Here is a 20,638-nt window from a genome sequence, read left to right as displayed (position 1 = left end):
ATCGGTCCCTTGTGGTTGTTGCGGGCATTTCTTTACAAGAATATAATTCAATCAAACAATAGTCAAGTATGATAATTAAAGGTGTGTGGACCTAGGTAGTACTACTTACTTTCGCACGCCATCGCAGCTTCGGTGTCCATTCACGGGACGTATCTTCCTTGATGAAAGTTTGCCATACGCTGCTCGACAAAAGAAAATGCATAAAAGAGTCATCAATTAGTTCAAAGCAGGAAATTAACGAAACAAACCGATAAGAATTAAAATTACCTTCTGAGCATTAAATAACAAGACACGTATAGTTCCGATTTTTTGCTTAGTGAGTCAAAGACTTCAACTTCTCCAATTTCCATATTGATGACGAGAAGAATAAAGTGAAACCTACGCACGTTTCAATATGTAGTGTCATATATATAAGTCATTAGTTAAAATTTTGACATACGGTGAGCAAAATATAATGTGTTATAAGACAGTAAGACTCACTCGAAGTTGTAAGGCCAAATTATTAGCTTTTTGTCACGTTGTCGCTTCAAAAACCTTAGCAAAGTCTGCGGTGTATCCTTGTTATAGAGGGGATTTTCTATGGTTTTAACATGCATTGTGTGCGGGTCAATGAACCCAATGTCTGTGATATTGTCCCTTTTGCATTCGAGCATCTTCGATCTGCATAATATAGCGCACAAAAGATTATAATCTGCAGACAATGAACGAGCTGAGCTAAAGACTTCTCAAATTAAATAAATAAATCACTTACAAACAATAGCAACTGATGATTGATTTTTCGAGGGCCCAGAGATTGTATAACTGAAAGAGTTCGGCGAAGTCAACGTTCACACAGTACTCCTGGAAGTAGTGCTCTTCCCTAACTCGCACCATGATAGTCTCGATCCCTTCCTTTGAGGCATTAAGGTACCACGAATGCAAGTTACGCATACATGTTGGTACCTTCCTGAGATTCTCGACCAAATCTTTCCCTTGAACAAATTGATATACTCGTTCAGCGAAGGCGTAATCAGTTGCGTCTTGTCGAGAACTTTGAACGGTCTTCCCGTCAAACACCTTGAGAGGGGCGACCGATTGAACGGGTTGTTGTCCGAGCTGGTAGACTTGGTGTATCCCTTTTATCTCCCTGATACCCGATTTAACGGGTTTAGTCGCCTCGATCATCTTGTCATACGACCTTTCAATAGAACGCGCATAGTCAGATGGCGGCGATGGTACAGGGTCATATAGATTCTCAACGGTACGCACAACTTTCACCGGATCTAGTGTCTTCTCGAAAGGTATCTCTGGCACTTTCGGTGCAAAAAATTTCTTCAACTCGGCCTGAACGGCCTCCGCGTTTTCCTCTGGAGTTTTTTCCCAAGGTAACTTCTCAGTAGGCGGCAGTTGTTTCTTCTTTCTAGCTTTCTTCCTAGGCGGCGTACCGTTCCGCTTAATGGACGCTGTCTTACACGGAGGATCTCGAGATGGTGGACTCACGCTGGGGTCCCTCTCAGGTAGGTGTGGACTTGGCTGCTCACCAGGACTGCCACCAGGAGGAGTCGATGGCATTTGCTGCTCATGTGTAGGAGTCGGTGGCCTTGCAAAAGGACGACGTACTTCTTTGGCCATAGGGCGAAACCGTGCTTGACATCGGCCAGTGTCCTCTCATCTTCACCTCTAGGAATATCAAGCTCCACTGTTTCAAAACCCGGAACAACTTCATCCACCTCGATACGAACACAGCCAGGTGGAATGGGCATATGATGGTGCATTGCTCCATCTTCACTTGGGTACACATAGCCGACCGCCACCTTAACGGACGCGGTCCTGAATAACATATGTAGCTCGCAATCTGTCTTCTCCGTGACATAATCCACGGGGTAGCTTCCTCCACATCCGTCAAGATGCGAGGAACCGACACTGCTTCTTCGCTGAGATGGGGCAGCATCGGCTTGTGGATCCTGTAGAAACAGCGGCTGATCAGGTGCCCTCTGATTTCTCTCAAGAGCCTCCACCCTAGTTAACAATTCCGTTACAATGTCGGTGTCCTTCTTCTTCTTTCGCGAACGGCTTCTATAAGTGTCAGCGCTGTCCGGCCACGCTTCCTTCATGGTGAGACCTGGGCGAGCTCGTACCCATCCAACGTGTTCAGGGTTCCCCAGAGCGAGTGTCAGCTCGTCATTCTCTCGATCGGGAATGTACTCTCCCTTTCTAACCTTTTCAATTGCATCTACAAGCTTCGGTACAATTGCCTCAATTTTTTCCTTCCATTTTCCCTTCGCAACGATCAGCCCTGTCTTTGGGTCCAACCCTGCCCCATGAGCGAACAACCAGAACTTGGACCGTTCGGGCCAGTCCCATGTCTGTGGAGTGATTCCTGCATTCATCAGTTTATTCTCAAACGCTGTCCACTTCGGAATGGCACTCTTGTAGCCACCTGACCCCAAATGATGCGGAAGTTTCTTCTTTGAAGCATTTTCGGTATTTTTCTTCGATCGGGACACAAAAGTAGACGATTTCTTATACTCCTTAAATGTGGCCCAGTGATCTTTTATCTTCACTAGATTATCATCGAATACTGGATCTTCATTCTTATATTTGTCCCATAAATTTTTCTTCCAGCTCTGGAATTGTATGGCTATCTTCTTCCATGTCCATTCCTTGACTTTATTCTTCTGGCCTTCCGTCATGTCTTCCGGTAGGCTGAACTTTGTCAGTAGCGTGTCCCAAAGAAAAAATTTCATCGTGTCGTTGACATAACTAGCACGACTCTCCGGGTTCTTCGGCTTATGCCACTCTTGAATGCTGATCGGTACATGGTCCCTAACAATAACTCTGGCTTGACTTGTAAAATTGCGGCAAAACTCCTTGGGATGCTCTGGTTCACCATTATCCTTGAATGCCGTGAGGGCTAACCTGCCCTCGCCCTTTAGCACCCGCGTCGGGCCTCATTTTGTTCTAACAGACTTGCTCGATGATCCAGAAGGCTAAAAGAAAAAATTATTCGTTAATAAGTGCAATACAAATAAATGAATGCATCTAGGGTTGAAGACAGACTAATTGATACATAGATATACACCTCGCTGGAGTTTGTGATGGACACTTCATTGTCTTTTCTAACTTGTTCAGACTCAAGTCCCTCGCCAAAATCATTCAGAAAGTCTTGGAACTCGTTGTCATCTCCATCATCGGGTTCCGGACCACGGGCACTCTCATTGATCAATTTCTGCACCGCTTCTTCCCCCTCCTCATCTCAGACGAAGGTGCCGTCCTCCATACCTCAATGTCACTACAAAATTAAGAAAGCAATTGTATTTCATTCATCATGTCATGATCATATAACAGATTGCTAGATGGATAACAATTGAAATGAAGAAAGCAAAAAAACCCTAACGGACCGCCACGGCCACGGACACGGTGTTCCCCCTCCTCCTCTCGCTCTTCTCTCTATGTCGCGGCGGCACCGCCACGGACTCGGCACCACTACAGACCCTAACCCTAACACTCGGCGCTCCTCCTCTCGCTCTTCTCTCTATGTCGCGGCGGCACCGCCACGGACTCGGCACCGCTACAGACCCTAACCCTAACACTCGGCGCTCCTCCTCTCGCTCTTCTCTCTATGTATACCGATTAATAGCGAAACCATAGAGTGCCGGAACACCTAGTGATAATGCAATGGCATCATATTGCTGCTCGTTTGCGATTTGCCCATTTTCCATTCTAGTTATTTGAATAGCCATCTAGCATAAGAACAAGAAATCTTGAACAATGACTTGAAATTAATTAAGGGGCTTAAGATAATGTCAGATTCCTGCTAAAAATGTAGCAAACTAAGAACGAGAACAACATGTATAACCCATATAACCACCTAAAAATTAACTTTTTCATCAACAAATATACTGCCTCGGCGGTAGGTGATCTCTGAGCTCCGCCGTCCATGTCATCTGCTCCCACCCAGGGTTCACGCAGTCATAACCACAAGAAGCACATTTCTCGCAAAGCCGCCGGTGCTTCTCCCGTCTGCCGACCACCGCCGCAAAGCCGAGCTTCACCTGCAACCTCTTGTCCTCAATGCAAGCGTCATCGTCCGGCGCCACCTTGGGGACGGCAGCGAGGCACTCCTCGTGGAGGCAGATGTTGATGTGCAGCCGGGCCTCGCTGTGGCAGACGGGGAAGTCGACGTAGTCCTCCATGGCACGGCGCCGCAGCAGCCTGCAGCAGCTCTCGAGGGTCCTCACCTCGCTCGGCTACAACGAGATGGCGTCGGCCGCGCCGCTGCTCGTCGATGAGCCGCCGCTCGCAAGGTGGCCCGGGGCGATCACAGTCTTCGCGGCGCCCGACGCCTTCCTCCAGGCCTCCTGCCCCATGTGCTCGCGCCACCACCTCCTCGTGCAGCACATCGCCATGGGCTACTACCCCTACGCCGAGCTCGCCTCCGCCGCCACCATGAAGATCCCCTCCGCCGCCGTCGGCCTCTGCCACAAGATCGCCTCCCAGCGGGGCCCCTTCGGCGTCGACTTCCCCGTCTGCCACAGAGCTCGGCGCCGAGGCGGCATTTTGTCGAACACCTGGCCGGTCCTGGCGTGGGAGGTGGGGAGCGAGCTAGGCTGCAGGCGCCGTCGAGGTGGCCGCGGCGTGCGCCGTCGAGGTGGCCGCGACGTGCGGAGGCGAGGTGGCCGCGACGACGAGCTCCGTCCCCCATGCTCGCAAGAGGAGAAAGGGAGGGAAAGAAGGAGGAGAGGGCCGGGGAGGTTACCTGCGGGCGGCGGCGGCTGCGTCGGCGGCGGTGGCTGCGTCGGCGGCGGCGGGGTTGCGTCGGCGGCATCGGCGGCGTGGGTGCGTCGGCGGCATGGGTGCGTCGGCGGCTCTGCTTTGTGCGTCGCGCGGCTAAGGGAGAACCAGGGGATTTGGGGATTTTCCGTCGCGCGGCTAAGGGAAAACCAGGGGGAGGGGCGGTCTTTCGTACCGGTTGGTGGTACCAACCGGTACTAAAGGGTTTTTTTTGTTTTCTTTTTCTTTTACTGTTTTCTTTTCTTTTGCTGTTTCTTTTTTCTTTTACTGTTTTCTTCTTTCTTTTCTGTTTCTTTTTTCTTTTCTTTTGTGTTTCTTTTCTTTTCTTTTCATTTTCTATTTCTTTTCTTTTCTATTTCTTTTTTCTATTTCCGTTTGTTTTCTTTTTTACTTCTTTTCTATAACCTTTTTTATATTTCTTTTCTATTTATTTTTTCTTTTCTGTTTCTTCTTTCTTTTCTGTTTTTTTTCTTTTCTTTTGTGTTTCTTTTCTTTTCTTTTTCTTTTCTATTTCTTTTCTATATCCTTTTTTATATTTCTTTTCTATATATTTTCTAATTCTTTTCTATATATTATCTATTTCTATTCTTTACTCCCGCCACGTACGACGGAAAAAGGCGGGAAAGAAAGGGCGGGAATAAAATTTTATTACGAGTGAACTCGAATTAAAAGTACATAGCTTAAATGAAAATTAAATATACATGGCCAAATTCTACTGTTGGAGTCATTCAGTCATACTCGTGCCTAGCCCTATAGTAGTCGCCACTGTAGTCGTCGTAGTCGCCGTCATCATCATCGCTGGCATCGGGGTCGCGGTACTCGAACGTCGGCGGGTGAGCACGCGTGGGCTGGGACTGAGGGTAGCGCAGGCGGGGGCCACGATAGGCCATGACGCCCTGGAGAGTCCGGCCGCGCCACCACAGCCGACGGCTGGCCTCGTTGAAGTTCGGAGGAGGCGGGCCGCCCTCCTCGTGCCTGGCAAGTGCCCTCTCACGCCGATTGATGAAGAAGCTTTCCCAAGTCGGGCTGTAGTCGGGATGCCACTGGGGATTCCTCCGCTGCTCTGGCGTGAGCTCGAAGTAGTAGTGGTTCGTGATGGCCATCTCGCGCGCCACACCTAGAGGGACTAGAGGGACCGGTACGCCTCCGACGCTTAGCAACCAGTCGGTCGGGACGCGGTAGCCCGGCGGGCAGGGGTAGTTCGAGGCGCAAAGCGCCTCCGCCTCCCGGGGGGTTAGAGATGCGATGGAAGCCATGGGAGAGAATGATGAGGTTTGCAGATATGAGTCTAGATGTGATATGTAAATGGTGGCCAAGCCTACATATATATAGTGAAAAAATGGCGGGAAGACAGAGGCGGGAACCGGTGGAAAGCGCGGGAAGAAAATAGGCGGGAAGACAGAGGCAAACCTTTAGTACCGGTTGGTGGGTGCAACCGGTACTAAAGCTGTCGGCAGGATAAGGACGCCCTGCTCGATGAGATAAAGTATGTACCGCACGACGCCCTGTCGGTGGGATAAGGACGCGTGGGTAACCTTTAGTACCGGTTGGTGGGTGCAACCGGTACTAAAGCTGTCGGCAGGATAAGGACGCTCTGCTCGATGAGCTAAAGTATGTAGCGCACGACGCCCTGTCGGAGGAAGAAGAAGACAAAGTAGAAGCGGCGCCGTGCCTATAAAAGGAGCATCGATACACCATGGGAAGCAGCTCAACAAGCCAACATGGATGGAGAGTTTCATCACCATGGATGGAGGAAAGGGTTGGGAAATCTCCCGTGGCGGAACTTGTCGAAGATGCCCTTGGTGCACACGCCCTATGGCATCTTTGGAAGTTCCGCCTCGGAAAAATTTCCCTGCAAGCCCGTGGAAGACTCCATCTCCTCTAACAATGTTGGGGAAAGGGTTGGGAAATCTCCCGTGGCGGAACTTGTCGAAGATGCCCTTGGTGCACACGCCCTATGGCATCTTCGGAAGTTCCGCCTCGGAAAAATTTCCCTGCAAGCCCGTGGAAGACTCCATCTCCTCTAACAATGTTGGGGAAAGGGTTGGGAAATCTCCCGTGGCGGAACTTGTCGAAGATGCCCTTGGTGCACACGCCCTATGGCATCTTCGGAAGTTCCGCCTCAGATTTTTTTTCCTGCAAGCCCGTGGAAGACTCCATCTCCTCTAACAATGTTGGGGAAAGGGTTGGGAAATCTCCCGTGGCGGAACTTCTCGAATATGCCCTTGGTGCACATGCCCTATATATGGCATATTCGGAAGTTCCGCCTCGGAAAAATTTCCCTGCAAGCCCGTGAAAGCTACTTAACTAGTAAAACAAGCCAACCATCTCCATTGTTAATATCTTACATACAGTAACATCATTACACAAAAGTGATTTCCATATTGAGATACACAAGTTATGATCCCTATATGTAGCTAGCTAGTATTCTGAGTTTTCTTCGTCCGTTTCCCTTTCTTCTTACTGCGACGCAACCATGGACAATCTTCATTGTTTAAGATGATGCTTGGGTCAATTTTTACCTTGAAGGGTGGAATATCGTCAAACTTATTATAATCTTCTGACATGTCTGTCTTGTCCTCTACTCCCACGATGTTTCTTTTTTCTGAAAGAACTATGTGCCGCTTTGGCTCATCGTATGATGTGTCCTCTTGCCTTTCTTTTCTTTTTTTCGGTTTGCTAGACATATCCTTCACATAAAAAACCTGAGCCACTTCACTGGCTAGGACGAATGGTTCGGTGTACCCTAGATTCTTGAAATCCACTGTAGTCATTCCGTACTGCGGGTCTACCTATACCCCGTCTTTCAGGTTGAACCATTTGCACCGGAACAAAGGGACCTTGAAATTAGGTCCATAGTCAAGTTCCCATATCTCCTCTATGTACCCATAATATGTGACCTTGTTCCCATTGCCATCTTCTGCATCAAAGCGGACACAACTGTTTTGGTTGGTGCTCTTTTTGTCTTGGGCGAAAGTGTAAAATGTGTTCCCATTAATCTCGTACCCTTGAAAAGTCGATATAGTAGAAGATGGTTGCTTGGCCAACAAGTACAGCTGCTCGTCATCGGTGACATTCATGAGACGTGTTTGCAACCAACCGCCGAAAGTCTTCATGTGTTCTCCATCAATCCAATCTTCACGTTGCTCCGGGTATTTAGAGCGTAAGATATCCTTGTGTTCCTCTTTGTACGGAGCCACCAAGATGGAATTATGTAGAACTGTGTAGTGTGCTTGAGTGAAAGAATGTCCGTCCATACACGTTGCTGATTTCTTTCCTAGCGTGCCTTTTCCACGCAGTCTCCCCTCATAGCGCGATTCAGGAACACCGATCTGCTTAAGGTCATGAATAAAGTCAACACAAAACTCAATGACCTCCTCTGTTCCATAGCCCTTGGAGATGCTTCCTTCTGGCCTAGCACGGTTATGAACGTACTTCTTTAAGACTCCCATGAATCTCTCAAAGGGGAACATGTTGTGTAGAAATACAGGACTGAGAACGCCAATCTCTTCGACCAGGTGAACTAGGAGATGTGTCATAATATTGAAGAAGGATGGTGGGAACACCAACTCGAAGCTGACTAGACATTGGACCACATCCTTCTGTAAATTTTGTAGAGTAAGTGGATTGATCACCTTCTGAGAAATTGCATTGAGGAACGCACATAGCTTCACAATGGGTACTCGAACATTTTTCGGCAGAAGCCCCCTCAATGCAACCGGAAGTAATTGTGTCATGATCACGTGGCAGTCATGAGACTTTAGATTTTGAAACTTTTTCTCCGACATGTTTATTATTCCCTTTATATTCGACGAGAAGCCAGACGGGACCTTGATGCTACTCAGGACTTCAAAAAAGATCTCCTTCTCCTCTTTGGTAAGAGCGTAGCTGGCAGGACCTTGATACTTCTCTGGATTCAGGTTGTTTCCTTCGTGGATACTTTGCTGGTCCTGCCGTGCATCCGGTGTATATTTTGTCTTCCCATACACGCCCAAGAAGTTTAGCAGGTTCACGCAAAGATTTTTCGTCACGTGCATCACGTCGATTGCAGAGTGAACCTCTAAGAATTTCCAGTAGGGTAGCTCCCAAAATATCGACTTCTTCTTCCACATGGGTACGTGTCCGTCAACATCATGCGGAACAGATTGTCCGCCGGGACCCTTTCCAAAGATCACTTTTAAATCCTTGACCATATCATATATAACTTCCCCAGTAGGGCGGGTAGGCTTCGTTCGGTTATCTGCCTCACCTCCGAAATGCTTTCCTCTCTTTCTTACGTGATGTTGTTTTGGAAGAAATCGACGATGCCCCAGGTACACATTCTTGTTTCCCAAATAATTATCTCACCTAAACAGTGTGTGCATGCATTGTATCCCTTGTTTGACTGCCCTGAAATGTTACCAAGAGCAGGCCAATCATTGATGGTTACAAATAACAACGCTCGTAGGTTAAATTCCTTTTGTTCGTGCTCATCCCACACAGGTACACCTTCGTCACGCCACAACTCTAAAAGTTCTTCAACCAATGGCCTCAGGTACACATCAATGTCGTTGCCGGGTTGCTTCGGGCCCCTGGATGAGCACCGGCATCATAATGAACTTCCGCTTCATGCACAACCAAGGAGGAAGGTTATAGATACATAGAGTCACTGGCCAGGTGCTATGACTGGAGCTCTGCTCCCCGAAAGGATTAAAGCCATCTGTACTTAGACCAAATCTTAAGTTCCTTGCGTCATCTGAAAATGACTTGAACTCTCTATCGATTTTTCTCCACTGCGACCCGTCAGCGGGGTGTCTCAGCATCACATCTTTCTTACGGTCCTCTTTGTGCCATCGCAACAACTTGGCATGCTCTTTGTTCTGGAACAAACGTTTCAACCGTGGTATTATAGGAGCATATCACATCACCTTCGCAGGAACCCTCTTCCTGGGGGTGGACTCACCCTCAACATCGCCAGGGTCATCTCGCCTGATCTTATACCTCAATGCACTACATACCGGGCATGCATTCAAATTCTCGTACTCCCGCGGTAGAGGATGCGGTCATTGATGCATGCATGTATCTTCTGCACCTCTAATCCTAGAGGGCAGACAACCTTCTTTGCTTCGTACGTGCTAGAGGGCAACACGTTCTCCACTGGAAGCATCTTCTTTATTATTTTCAGCAACTTTTCAAATCCCTTGTCGTAAGTACCATTCTCTCGCCTTCCATCGCAGCAATTCCAGCGTGGTACCCAGCTTTTTCTGACCATTTTCGCAATTTGGGTACAACAGTTTGTTGTGATCCTCTAACATTTTCTCCAACTTCAACCTCTCCTTTTCATTTCCGCAGTTCATCTTCGCATCAAGAATGGCCCGACCCAAATCGTCATCCGGGTCATCAAAAATCGGCTCATCGAAAATGGGCTCTTCTTCAGCTTCGTCTTCCCCCATTCTACTATCACCGTCTTCAGTGAATAAGGGATAGTTGTCACTATCCTCTTCTTCTTCGTTGTCTTCCAATATAACCCCTCTTTCTCCGTGCTTGGTCCAACAATTATAGCTGGGCATGAAACCGTTCTCCAGCAGGTGGACGTGAAGGGTCTTCGAGGTAGAGTAATCCTTCATATTCCTACAGGAATTACATGGACAATACATGAAACCATTCGACCGCCTGTTTGCCTCAGCCACGTTGAGATAATAATGTATGCCATTAATGAACTCGGGATGGCACCGGTCACCGTACATCCATTGTCGACTCATCTGCATTTTATATGTATATCAAAAATCATTAAATACACAACATCATGGATATATGAGTGACCAACTTAATTAATATTCAAGTTCATCACATAAAACTAATTGTTTTTATAAAAAAGAAGAGGGGCTCACCGAGGTGGTACCGTGCCGGCTAGGGGACGACGCTGGCGATAGACAGCGGTAAGGACGGGGATGATACTAATTAAAACCTACAAAACATACCATAATTTCAGCTCAAATTGCATATAAAAAAATAAAATCACTAACTTAGGCATTTCATCGAACACCTTGCTTGCACTAGAAAAATAGTACGAGTTAAAACTACCAAAGAAATGAGCTAAATTAGAAACGCCGGAAGGAAGGATGATATTGTTAACCCTGGATAGATGTATGCCGTTAATCTTGTTAAAATGGTGGAGAAAAATGAAAATTATTGGAGTGTGAGAGGTGCAAAATATTTGGAAATGTGAGAGAGGATGAGAAGGAAATGAGATATGCAGGGAGCTCGGGCGCGCCGCCGCGCGCTGATATAGGGCATGGACCCTTTAATACCGGTTCCTTACATGAACCAGTACTAAAGGTGCAGCCTTGGCCCCACCACCGCCTGGAAACTGGGCAGAAACCTAACACGAACCGGTATTAAAGGTCCATAACGAACCGGTATAAATGTCCCACCCCTGGAACCGGTATTAATAACGCCTTTCGTACCGGTTCGTAAGGGAACCGGTACTAAAGGCTTAGATGGATGAGAGGTTTTCTACTAGTGGCGTTCGGCAGCGTTCGGCGGTGTTCTCGCGAGTTTGGCTTACTATGTGAGCCTATGGCTTCAGTGGTGGAGTTGGATGAAAGAGGAGAGCAGGGACGTCGGTCTGAGGCTGTATAGGAGAAGAACGGGCTCTCTAAAGGACGTGATCAAAGGAGATATTAAAGGCTGAGGTAAAGGCGGCAGTTTACGGTGCCGTTAATGGCTGGCGTTTCCACAAGCATTCACGTACGCCACTGCACTCGGACGGTTGGTGTGAGGGTATGCAAGTCGAACGTTTGCTGGCTTGAATTCATGTCATTGATGGTTGGCGTTTCGCATGTGTGTGCATGCAGAAAGACCAAAAGAAATGGTGCGTCGCTTCCTCCAGTGCGTGAGAGCAACAAACGAGCGATTGTTCACTGGGCTGGGTATCACTACGGGAGAACAGGGCGTTGCCGTGCGCCACTTTGCACGGCAAAGACACCTATACGCACGGCAAAGGCTTTGCCGTGCGCGTGCGCACGGTAAAGTTTGCCCGGCAAAGGTAGCGACGGCAAAGCCAACGTTGCCGTGCGCGTGCTCGTTTTGCACGGCAAAGCCCTCTGCCGTGCGCTCAGTTCTCTGCCGTGCGCCAAAGTCTGTGCCGTGCGGCACTGCGTTGCCGTGCGCTGGATGCTTTGCCGTGCGCGCGTACGTTGCCGTGCGGCCAACACTTTGCCGTGCGCGCATACGTTGCCGTGCGGCTGCTCTGTGCCGTGCGCACGCTTTGCCGTGCGCCGCCTCGCACGGCAAAGTGCTTTGCAGCACACCCCCCAGGACCTCCCAGGTCTACAGGCTGCCGCCACGTGGCCCCTTTGCCGTGCGTGTGCACACGGCAAAGTGACCAAATGTCCTTTGCCGTGTGCACACGCACGGCAAAGGGCCCTGTTTTTTTTCATTTTTTTGCTTTTTTTTGCTTATTCCCTGCATTTCAAATATAGCAATTGACAATAAAGCATATACTCATATAATCTTCAACATAACATCACCAAACACTACGGGAACACCACAAATACATCAAACACACATATTCATGCATTACATAGAGTCCATAGTCCATCCACACAAGTTACATAGAGTCCATAGTGCAATGTCCAATATTACAATCCATTACAAGCATACAATCCGACAAAGTGCACGAAGACCATGCCATCAACCTTGTCCTCCTCCACTTCCGCCGGCCTCATTGTCATTGCCTTGTGACATAAAATCTATAAGAAGGTTGATGGAATGAACATGCATTTGCATATTGAACACTTGAACAAGCACAAGTAGCGGGTTGGGCACAAGCGTAGGAGGACTCACCGAGGTTCATGCTCCGGATGATGTTCATGTTGTTGACGGTGATAGGTGTCCCCGGGGTCTGAGTGGGCGGTGGCGGCATCCACATGGAGTAAGGTGGAGGAGGAAGACTCCCCGGTGGAGAAGACAGAGCCGTCTGGCTCATGAGCCAGCTCATCTGTGCCTGCTGCTGCTGCATCATCTGCTGCTGCTGTTGCATCTGCTGCATCATCTGTGTCTGCTGCTGCTGGTACTGCAGAATCTGCTGCTCCATCTGCGCCCTTTGCTCCTGGGCCGCCTGCTCCTTCGCTGCCATCTCCTCCTACGTTGTGTTGCCGCGATGTCATTAACATTTCAATGGAAAGCATGTAAAGGAAATGTAGAGACCCGAGGAAGAACATACCCGTAACCGCTCGACAGCTAGATCCGAAGCCCGTGGCCGGGGCTCTACCTCAGGCTGGCCGCTCTTACGACCACGACGGATCTGGCGGAGAGAGGGAACCCTCGCTGGGTCGACGCACCCGTCACCAAACCATAGGCGGCCATGCTTCAAGCCTTCTCCCGCAAGCACCGCGACCTCAGGGTCAAAGTCCTCGGCCTCTGGATTGGCGTCCTCGCCGTGCTTCTGCTTGAACTTGGAGACATACGCCGTGCACTGGGTCTCGGATTGCGGGTTAACCCACAAGGACCCCGTCTCAGGATCAGGCGTCTTCCTTTGCTTCATCTTCTTTAGCACGGCAAAGACGTTAGGCTTCGCTCCTGTCCTGACTTCCTGCAAAAGAGAACATGTAATTGAGTGAAGTGACACACCCTTGCGGAGTTAACAAATATATAACATGAATTCAAAGAATGAAGGAACCATTAATTTGCTCACCTCCTTCTGCAGGTGAAGAGAGATGGGGATGCTGCCTTGGATATGCGATCCACCTCGCATCTCTCGCCCGCTTCGCCTTGCCCTCCTCGTGCTTCTTGAGGTGCGGGGGCATGTCCACCACATGACCATCGCACGAAAGCACCTATCGTCGTTGCCGACGTACTGAGGAGGGTTCTACATGCACAAGATAAACCCATTATGGTAAAATAAACTACATGGCGATAAAGAAATCAATAACACATAAATGCAAATACCTGCAAGTACTGCCACGGCTGCATGAGCGTGTCGCGAGCGTCCTCCTTACTCATGTGGACGAAGCGGTCGGCGTGCCAGTCGCGGACGCATTGAATACGTGCCTCGTAGTGCATGCCAGTCACCCTCTTCCTTGCAAGCTGGTGTAGGACATCATCGCACGCATTCTCCTTGCCCTCGGCCCTCTTGAAGTATTTCTGCAACCATGCACATAGGTAAAACAAGGGGCATTAGTGCAATTATTGTGAACCAAGGAGAGTGTATGAATGGTAAGAAGTCAAAAGTCACGTACCCAGAATTTGGCAACAACCATATCCGCCGCGGTGCCGCGGCCAAGAGGATCTTCCGCGAGGCTGTAGTGCGCCCACCTCCAAGCTACGTCGCAGCCACCAGTAGGGAAGTTGACTATCCCAGGGAAATACCACCTAAGTAGGCCCCCAAGGATGTTCGAGTACCCACGTGGCGGTCTCTGCGTCGGGTCTTCAAACTGGAACGAGCTGCACCATGAAACGACAACATCAATATGTATGTGATAATAATTTTGATAATGACAAAATTGCGATAACGAAATGCCAAAAAATAACATGTACCTCCTTCCATAGGGCACAAGAACAACGTGCCTGTAGCGCCAGCTTCTCAGCGAGGGGAGCTGTGTTATCCCACGCCGATATGGCTTCCTATCACGTGGCCTCAGCCTCTCCAAAGCTGGAACGCATCGGTAATCCTCCGGCTCACACCACTCTAGGCTTGGATCAGGATCGAACACTAAGTTCCCCAACCCCTCATCCTCCGAGAGGTCCTCCTCGTCCCCCTCCTCCTCCTGGTCCTCCCCACCCCCCTCCTCCTCCTGGTCCTCCCCACCCACCTCCTCCTCCTGGTCCTCCCCACCCACCTCCTCCTCCTCGTCATCATCATCGGCTGCGGGAGGGGGGCTAGGACTAGGAGTGAGTACCCGCGTCGCATTCTTCCTACGCGGCCGCCCTGTGGGAGCGACAGGAGGGGGGCTAGGAGGGGGGCTAGGTGGGGGGGCCCGCCTCGAAGTCCCTACACCTACCAAGTCCTTGAGCTTCTTTTTAAGACCGCCACCCCTTTTTTTTGGCGGCATGCTTCAATCACCTGCAAACACAAATGAAGAGAGTGGTTTATTAGTACGCAATATTGTAAAGAGATAAATATTAGTGAAAGCAACAGAAATATAAGTAGATGAACATTAATGAAAGCAACAAATAATGCAAAAGGATGAACATTAATTAATTAGTGGAAGCAACAAATAGCTACCATAGAGTTCTCTCAAACATAGCACGGAGTTCTTACAAATAACCTAGCTAGACAATCTCTATTACACGGAGTTATTACAAATAGGCTAGCCTCACAATTAATACTACATAGATCAGTAGCACTCCTGTGTCGCCATCCGTGATTGGACCGCGTGTCTCCTCATCGTCATCAGGCTCGGCGAACCAATAATCATCAATGAAACCTGGAGGTGGTCCATCTGCATCGAGGTCAATCCCTGCTTTGAACGCCTCGAGCAAACTCAGGTCTTCCGGGGCACAGACATCCTCAGCTTCATCTTCTGCATTGTCTCCATCCATGCCCGCGTCTTCTTGTTCATCGTCTACGACCATGTCATCGATAGTCGGCAAGCCGATTGTGAAATGGCCGGGGAGCCCTTCTTCCTGATAAAACTCGACACTCCTTGCTGTGGGGTCTACGCGGCGGTAATCGTCCTTGTTTGGCGGGGGCGGCCTATTGCGTGAAGGCACCGTCATCACAACATCCCATCCATGTAGACGTTTTGTCGGGTTTCTGCACGCGTATGGGAGATAGAATACTTGAAAGGCCTGGGTTGCCAAGATGTACACATCCTCTCCCTTATAAATGGAGTTCCTTTCAACTTCGACCAACCCAATTTCAGGATCCCGTCTCACCCGACGTGGGTCAAACCAATGGCATTTGAAGACGACGGGATTTAGCCCTTTGTGAAACCCGTAATTCAGCTCGTATATACCCTCGACTCTTCCATAGTAATGGAGCCCATCATCACCTTGACATACCACCCCACTATTTATTGTCTTCGCGTTGGGCCGGCTTGTTGTGTATTGATGGAGTGCAGAAGCGATACCCGTTCACGTCATAGGAGTTGAACGCTTCTACGGAATGGTCAAAGCCCCTAGCAATTTTTCTTAGCTCTGACTTCATCTCTTTGTCAGTTCTTGCCTACAAGTTTAGCACAAGAAGTTTAGAACGAGAAATGACCGATAAATGTAGGAAGTGCTAGCTAATTTGGATAGAATAGTACCAAATTACAAAACCAGCTACTTGAAACCGAAACCGCCTCCCTTATCGAAAATTTGCTTGGATTCTTCCGGGGTAGGCTCCCTGTGGGTATTCTTCCAATGTATAGCCTTGAATTTCCTATACCGATGAAAAGAGGAAGAGTTAGCCACGAACATACGAGTGAACGTTTGCGAATAATTAAATGGTTCGCACTTACTCGATGTACGGCTTCACTTCGACCATGGTGTTTAAGACATACGAGTGGATCAAGGTCCGCTCAGGTAGGTCCGTTACGTACGGCTTCGAGCCACTTGACTTGCCACCAAGCCCCACGAAGATGCTAAGCTTGGGTACTTCTTCATTGTTGGCGGCATTTAAACGGAGGACCGGGTTGTGCTTTGTGGGAATGTTGGGATCATAGTGCTTAGTGGTGAAGTTTGCCACCTCCACGTTCGGGACTGCCTCGGCTATGGATGCTTCGATCTTGCATTTATTGCCGGTCATTTGACGAAGCTTTTGTGTTTCTCTCTCGGGACCAAGCTGCCAACGGCCCCAATTCGGGCCCCCTTTAAGCACTCCTCCGCGAGGTGCGGGATCATGTGTTGCATCGGATTAAAAAACCCTGGAGGAAAGATCTTCTCCGGATCGCAAAGCAACACGGGTGCCTCTTCATCCAGCTTCTCAATCACTTTAGTGTCTAACTCCCTAGCACAAATCGGCGGAAGAAAAAACTCAACCTCGCTAGCACTCGCCAAGTCTTCTCGGGGACATAGCCTCGAATCATCACCGGCATTATCCGCTCAAGCCATATGTGGTAGTCATGACTCTTCAGTCCTTGTACTCGCGAGCGTTTCAATGTTCGGGCCCCTCATCCAGCTTGGCTGCGAACCCATCGGGGAAAAACAAGGAGTCCTTCATCCATTGGAAGACCTCCCTTTTTGGGCCTTTGTGAGGCAGAACGGAGCGTGTGGCTTAGTCCAAGTTTTTTGGCACCATTAGGTGGCTGCATGTTCAACTCCGGCCTATCACACCACCTTTCTTGATCAATTCGAGCCTTTATGTTATCCTTCGTCTTCTCAGTGTCCACAATCGTGCTCCAAATGGCTTCACTGATATTCTTCTCGGTGTGCATTACATCAATGTTATGCGGGAGCTCGAGAAACTCAAAGTAAGGGAGCTTCCATAAGCACGGCTTGTGAGTCCATTGGTGTGTCTCCCCATATCCTAAGAAACCATTCCCATCGTGGCTAGGCTGAAGAGCATCTAACTCGGCCTTGATTTCCGTTCCGGTCTTCGGAATTGGCTTCGGGCCACGGACAACACGGCCTTTCTTGAAACTCTTTACATCACTCCTGTATGCATGCCTCCGCTCAAGGAACTGTCGAGCTTCATCAAAGCATGAATACTTGCCTCCCTTGTTTAGCCAGAAGAAAGTCACGGCACATGCACTTGCGTGGGCAAGGCCACTTCCCATGTGTACACCACCCGCAGAACAAAGCACGTCTTTGGCCGGGTCATGCGGGGACGTGTGGTACCACACATACATATCGAAGTACTCCTTCTTTGATGCGTCATATGTTCGGATCCCGCGACCTTCCCAGCCACGAACCAAGTCATCCACCAGCGGTTCCAGTACACATTCATGTTCTTGCCCGGGTATTTGGGCCCTGGGATTATCATCGACACAAACATGTTCTCTGATCTCATGCGAGACGCCGAGGGGAGGTTCATGGGAATAACAAACACTGGCCAACAAATCGTATACTGCAGCCGACATACCATATGGATTGAACCCATCGGTTGATATCGCAATCGCTACGCTCCTCGGGTCACCTGCTTTCAATGGAAATTTCTTCACAAAGTTCTTCCATGCGGTACCATCCGACGGATGTATCATCTTGTCGGTGTATCTGTTTCCTTCCACGGCCCACCTCATCTGTGGGCGGTATCCTCGGTCATGAAGAGCCACCGGATCCTCGGTAGAACCGGAAGATAGCGGAGGATATTCTTGGCAACCGTGGTTTGCCTCTTCTGACCATCACCATTGTGGTCTACCTCAAAGTACCTAGAGGAATTGCATTTGATGCAATAATTTGTGTCGGCGTGCTCCTCTCTGAATAGCATGCATCCCTTTGGACAAGCGTGTATCTCGCTGAGATGACATCTTAAGGTCACCGAGCAATTTGGTCGAATAGTAGAAGTTTTGCGGCAAGAGGTGCCCTTTCGGCGTAAGGCTGCCTACGATGACCAGAAGTTCATCGAACCCATCTCTGCACAAGTTCCTATGGCACTTCAAGGCCATAAGGCGAGCGATGGCATCTAGTTGGGTAACCTCTGTATTTTCATGTAGGGGTTTCTGCGAAGCAAACAGAGCCTCATAGTACTCCTTTGTGTTTTCCTCCGGGTCCTCACTTGTCTCCGCATCCTGAGGTGTCTCCACCTCTACATGAGAGCTTTCAGACACATTACCATTAGCCAAGTTTTCTAAGCACCTATCAAAACCAGTGTCATATTCCCCCCTAGGTTGAATCTGCCGCACCTCCTTCCTAGCACGTTTCTTTGCCTTTTCTCCATGGTAAGTCCAAATCCTGTAGGACGGTGTGAACCCAAACTTGATCAGGTGCATACTCATAGTTTCCTTGTCCTGTGCCTTTCGGTTAGCGCACTTACTACAAGGGCACCAAACACTTATAGGTCTGCTAGGGATGGCAAATGCCCTATCCACAAACTGCTCGGTCTTTTCTCCCCATTCATCAGTATAGTTCCACTGACTGATTCTGCCATCGTACATCCAGCCACGATTATCCATCCTCTAATCAGCAACAAAACAGACGAACATAGCATTTATATATCAAATAGGAAATAAATGCATCATATATTTATTTATTTTACGCGTGCATCAACCTGAAACTCTACTAGGTGGGCTCCTAGCAGCCGCCGGATCCGTAGATTGAGTACGTTCTCCCAGCTCTACCCCGATCCGAGACAGAATTTCGGCAGCACCTCCCCGCTGCTCTCCCGATACACGTCTCGGCAAAAAGCCGAGAGGGGTGTGCATCCGGAGAACAACGGGGAGGCGCTACCGAAATCCTGTCTCGGATCGGGGTAGAGCACGGAGAACGTACCCAACTACGCATCCGCCGGCTGTCCCGATAAATGCCGTAAGAGTTAAGGTTCATAATATGCGAGACCACTAATGCATATTTATCCGCGTAACCCTTACGGTCGGGAAGAGACGCCTGGGTATCGCGACAGACTTGGTGATCTAGACATAAAGAAAAACCTAGGTACAAGAGAGGCGAACGGATTCTCACCCTCGAAGCGTGACCGACAGCCGGCGAAGAAGACCAACGACCCTCTGAGAGAATCGTCGAAGAAGATCCGAAACGCCCCGTCAAACACCCCCGCGACGCCGCCCCTCGTGTCCACCTCGAAGCATCGCCTGCATAACAAGAAAAATAGTCATGCAAGTGAACAAGAATTTTTTACAATAGTGGTATAACAATATTACTTCACCATAAAGAATTTCCTTCCGACACATTATCTTATATCTACCATATGTGCCTAGTTTTAACATATCCGTATCATAAAACAACTATGCTAAAACAGGCACAAGGGTCATAAAACCGCTTTCAGCAGATGCATAGGCAATATATCATCTACATGTAACAACTAAGGCGTATCCAAGATGGTCAATATTTAATTTGAAATTTTACACACATATTTTTGCACAATTGTTGCATTTGAGCATATACTCCCGCGTATGCCGTCAATAGCTGGTTCTATGCGACAGGAGGTTAAACTTCAGGGGTAAAAGCGTGCGTGAACCAAAAATCCATCCTCCCGAGAAATCAAAATCGAAATCGAAATCAGAGGAAATCCATCCCCTACCCAAACGCCGGCCCCTTCCACTTTCCCCCATTTCATCCCCCCGACAACGCCGCGCCGCCGCTCGCTGATGCTCCTCCTCACTCGCCGGCCACCCTAGACCGCGCCCCTCACCGGCGTCGACGCCCGCCCCTATTTCCTTCCTTCCTTCCACGCCGCAGCCCCCCCTCTCTCTCTCTTACCATTCAATACCAGCGCCGCCGCCTACCCAACGCCGGCCCTCTTCTCTCGCCCCAACCACATCCACCCTCCACCGCCGCCCTCCGCCCTCCAGTCCACCCCGTACACGTCGCCATGGACCATTTCCCCAGTCCCACCTGCTAGGGTTCGGAGGCAACCAACTCCCTCCTGATTTTCCGCCGGGCCTCCGTCTACCGACCCAGCTCTCAGCTCTCCTTCTCGTCCCCGATCGCCGCCCACCGCGGCCGGCGGCAGACCCGCGCGTCGGCTTCCGCCACGGACCGGCAACTTGCTGAGCGCCGCTGCGCTGCGGCTGCCGCTGCGGGCTGCCGCTGCGCCTGCGCAAGGTGCCGGCGACCACGGCCCGCCGCTGGCTGGCGCGCTCAAGGACCGGCTCGACAAAATCCTAGGCGGCTAAGCGGAAGCGGGGGCTCACCTGGAGGAAGTGGAGGACGGACGGCGAGCTCCCAGCGGCGGCGGAGGAGCGCGCGGGGATCCTCGGCGGGCGCGTCCTGTAGAGGCGACGGCGGTGGGCACGGGGGCTTGGGCGGGGAGGAGGTCCTCGCGCGCTTCGCCGGAGGGGCAGAG

The 20,638-nt window shown here is 49.7% G+C and overlaps 1 protein-coding gene across 1 annotated transcript; it reads right to left on the bottom strand.

Annotated features, from left to right (window-relative positions):
- Positions 1 to 12,239: 12,239 nt before the first annotated feature.
- On the bottom strand, positions 12,240 to 13,510 carry LOC139831325 (uncharacterized). The gene is made up of 4 exons (XM_071820622.1): positions 13,451 to 13,510; positions 12,980 to 13,348; positions 12,601 to 12,898; positions 12,240 to 12,506 (listed from the first exon to the last, which is right to left on the bottom strand). The coding sequence occupies exons 1-4, from the start codon at positions 13,508 to 13,510 to the stop codon at positions 12,448 to 12,450; spliced, it is 786 nt and encodes a 261-aa protein (XP_071676723.1). The 3' UTR covers positions 12,240 to 12,447.
- Between the last annotated feature and the right edge of the window lie 7,128 nt (positions 13,511 to 20,638).

Source organism: Lolium perenne, chromosome 5 (genome assembly GCF_019359855.2).
Source record: "Lolium perenne isolate Kyuss_39 chromosome 5, Kyuss_2.0, whole genome shotgun sequence".
NCBI lineage: Eukaryota > Viridiplantae > Streptophyta > Magnoliopsida > Poales > Poaceae > Lolium > Lolium perenne.
Note: the sequence above shows the minus strand (reverse complement) of the source record. Positions and strands in the feature narration are given on the sequence as shown.

Excerpts from the sequence above, each read along its gene's own strand:
- LOC139831325 (XM_071820622.1), bottom strand. The coding sequence starts at position 13,510 with ATGCGAGGTGGATCGCATATCCAAGGCAGCATCCCCATCTCTCTTCAC. Across the intron at positions 13,349-13,450 it reads CTCTTCACCTGCAGAAGGAG|GAAGTCAGGACAGGAGCGAA; the intron begins GTGAGCAAATTA and ends TCTCTTTTGCAG. Across the intron at positions 12,507-12,600 it reads CATCCGGAGCATGAACCTCG|ATTTTATGTCACAAGGCAAT; the intron begins GTGAGTCCTCCT and ends ACCTTCTTATAG.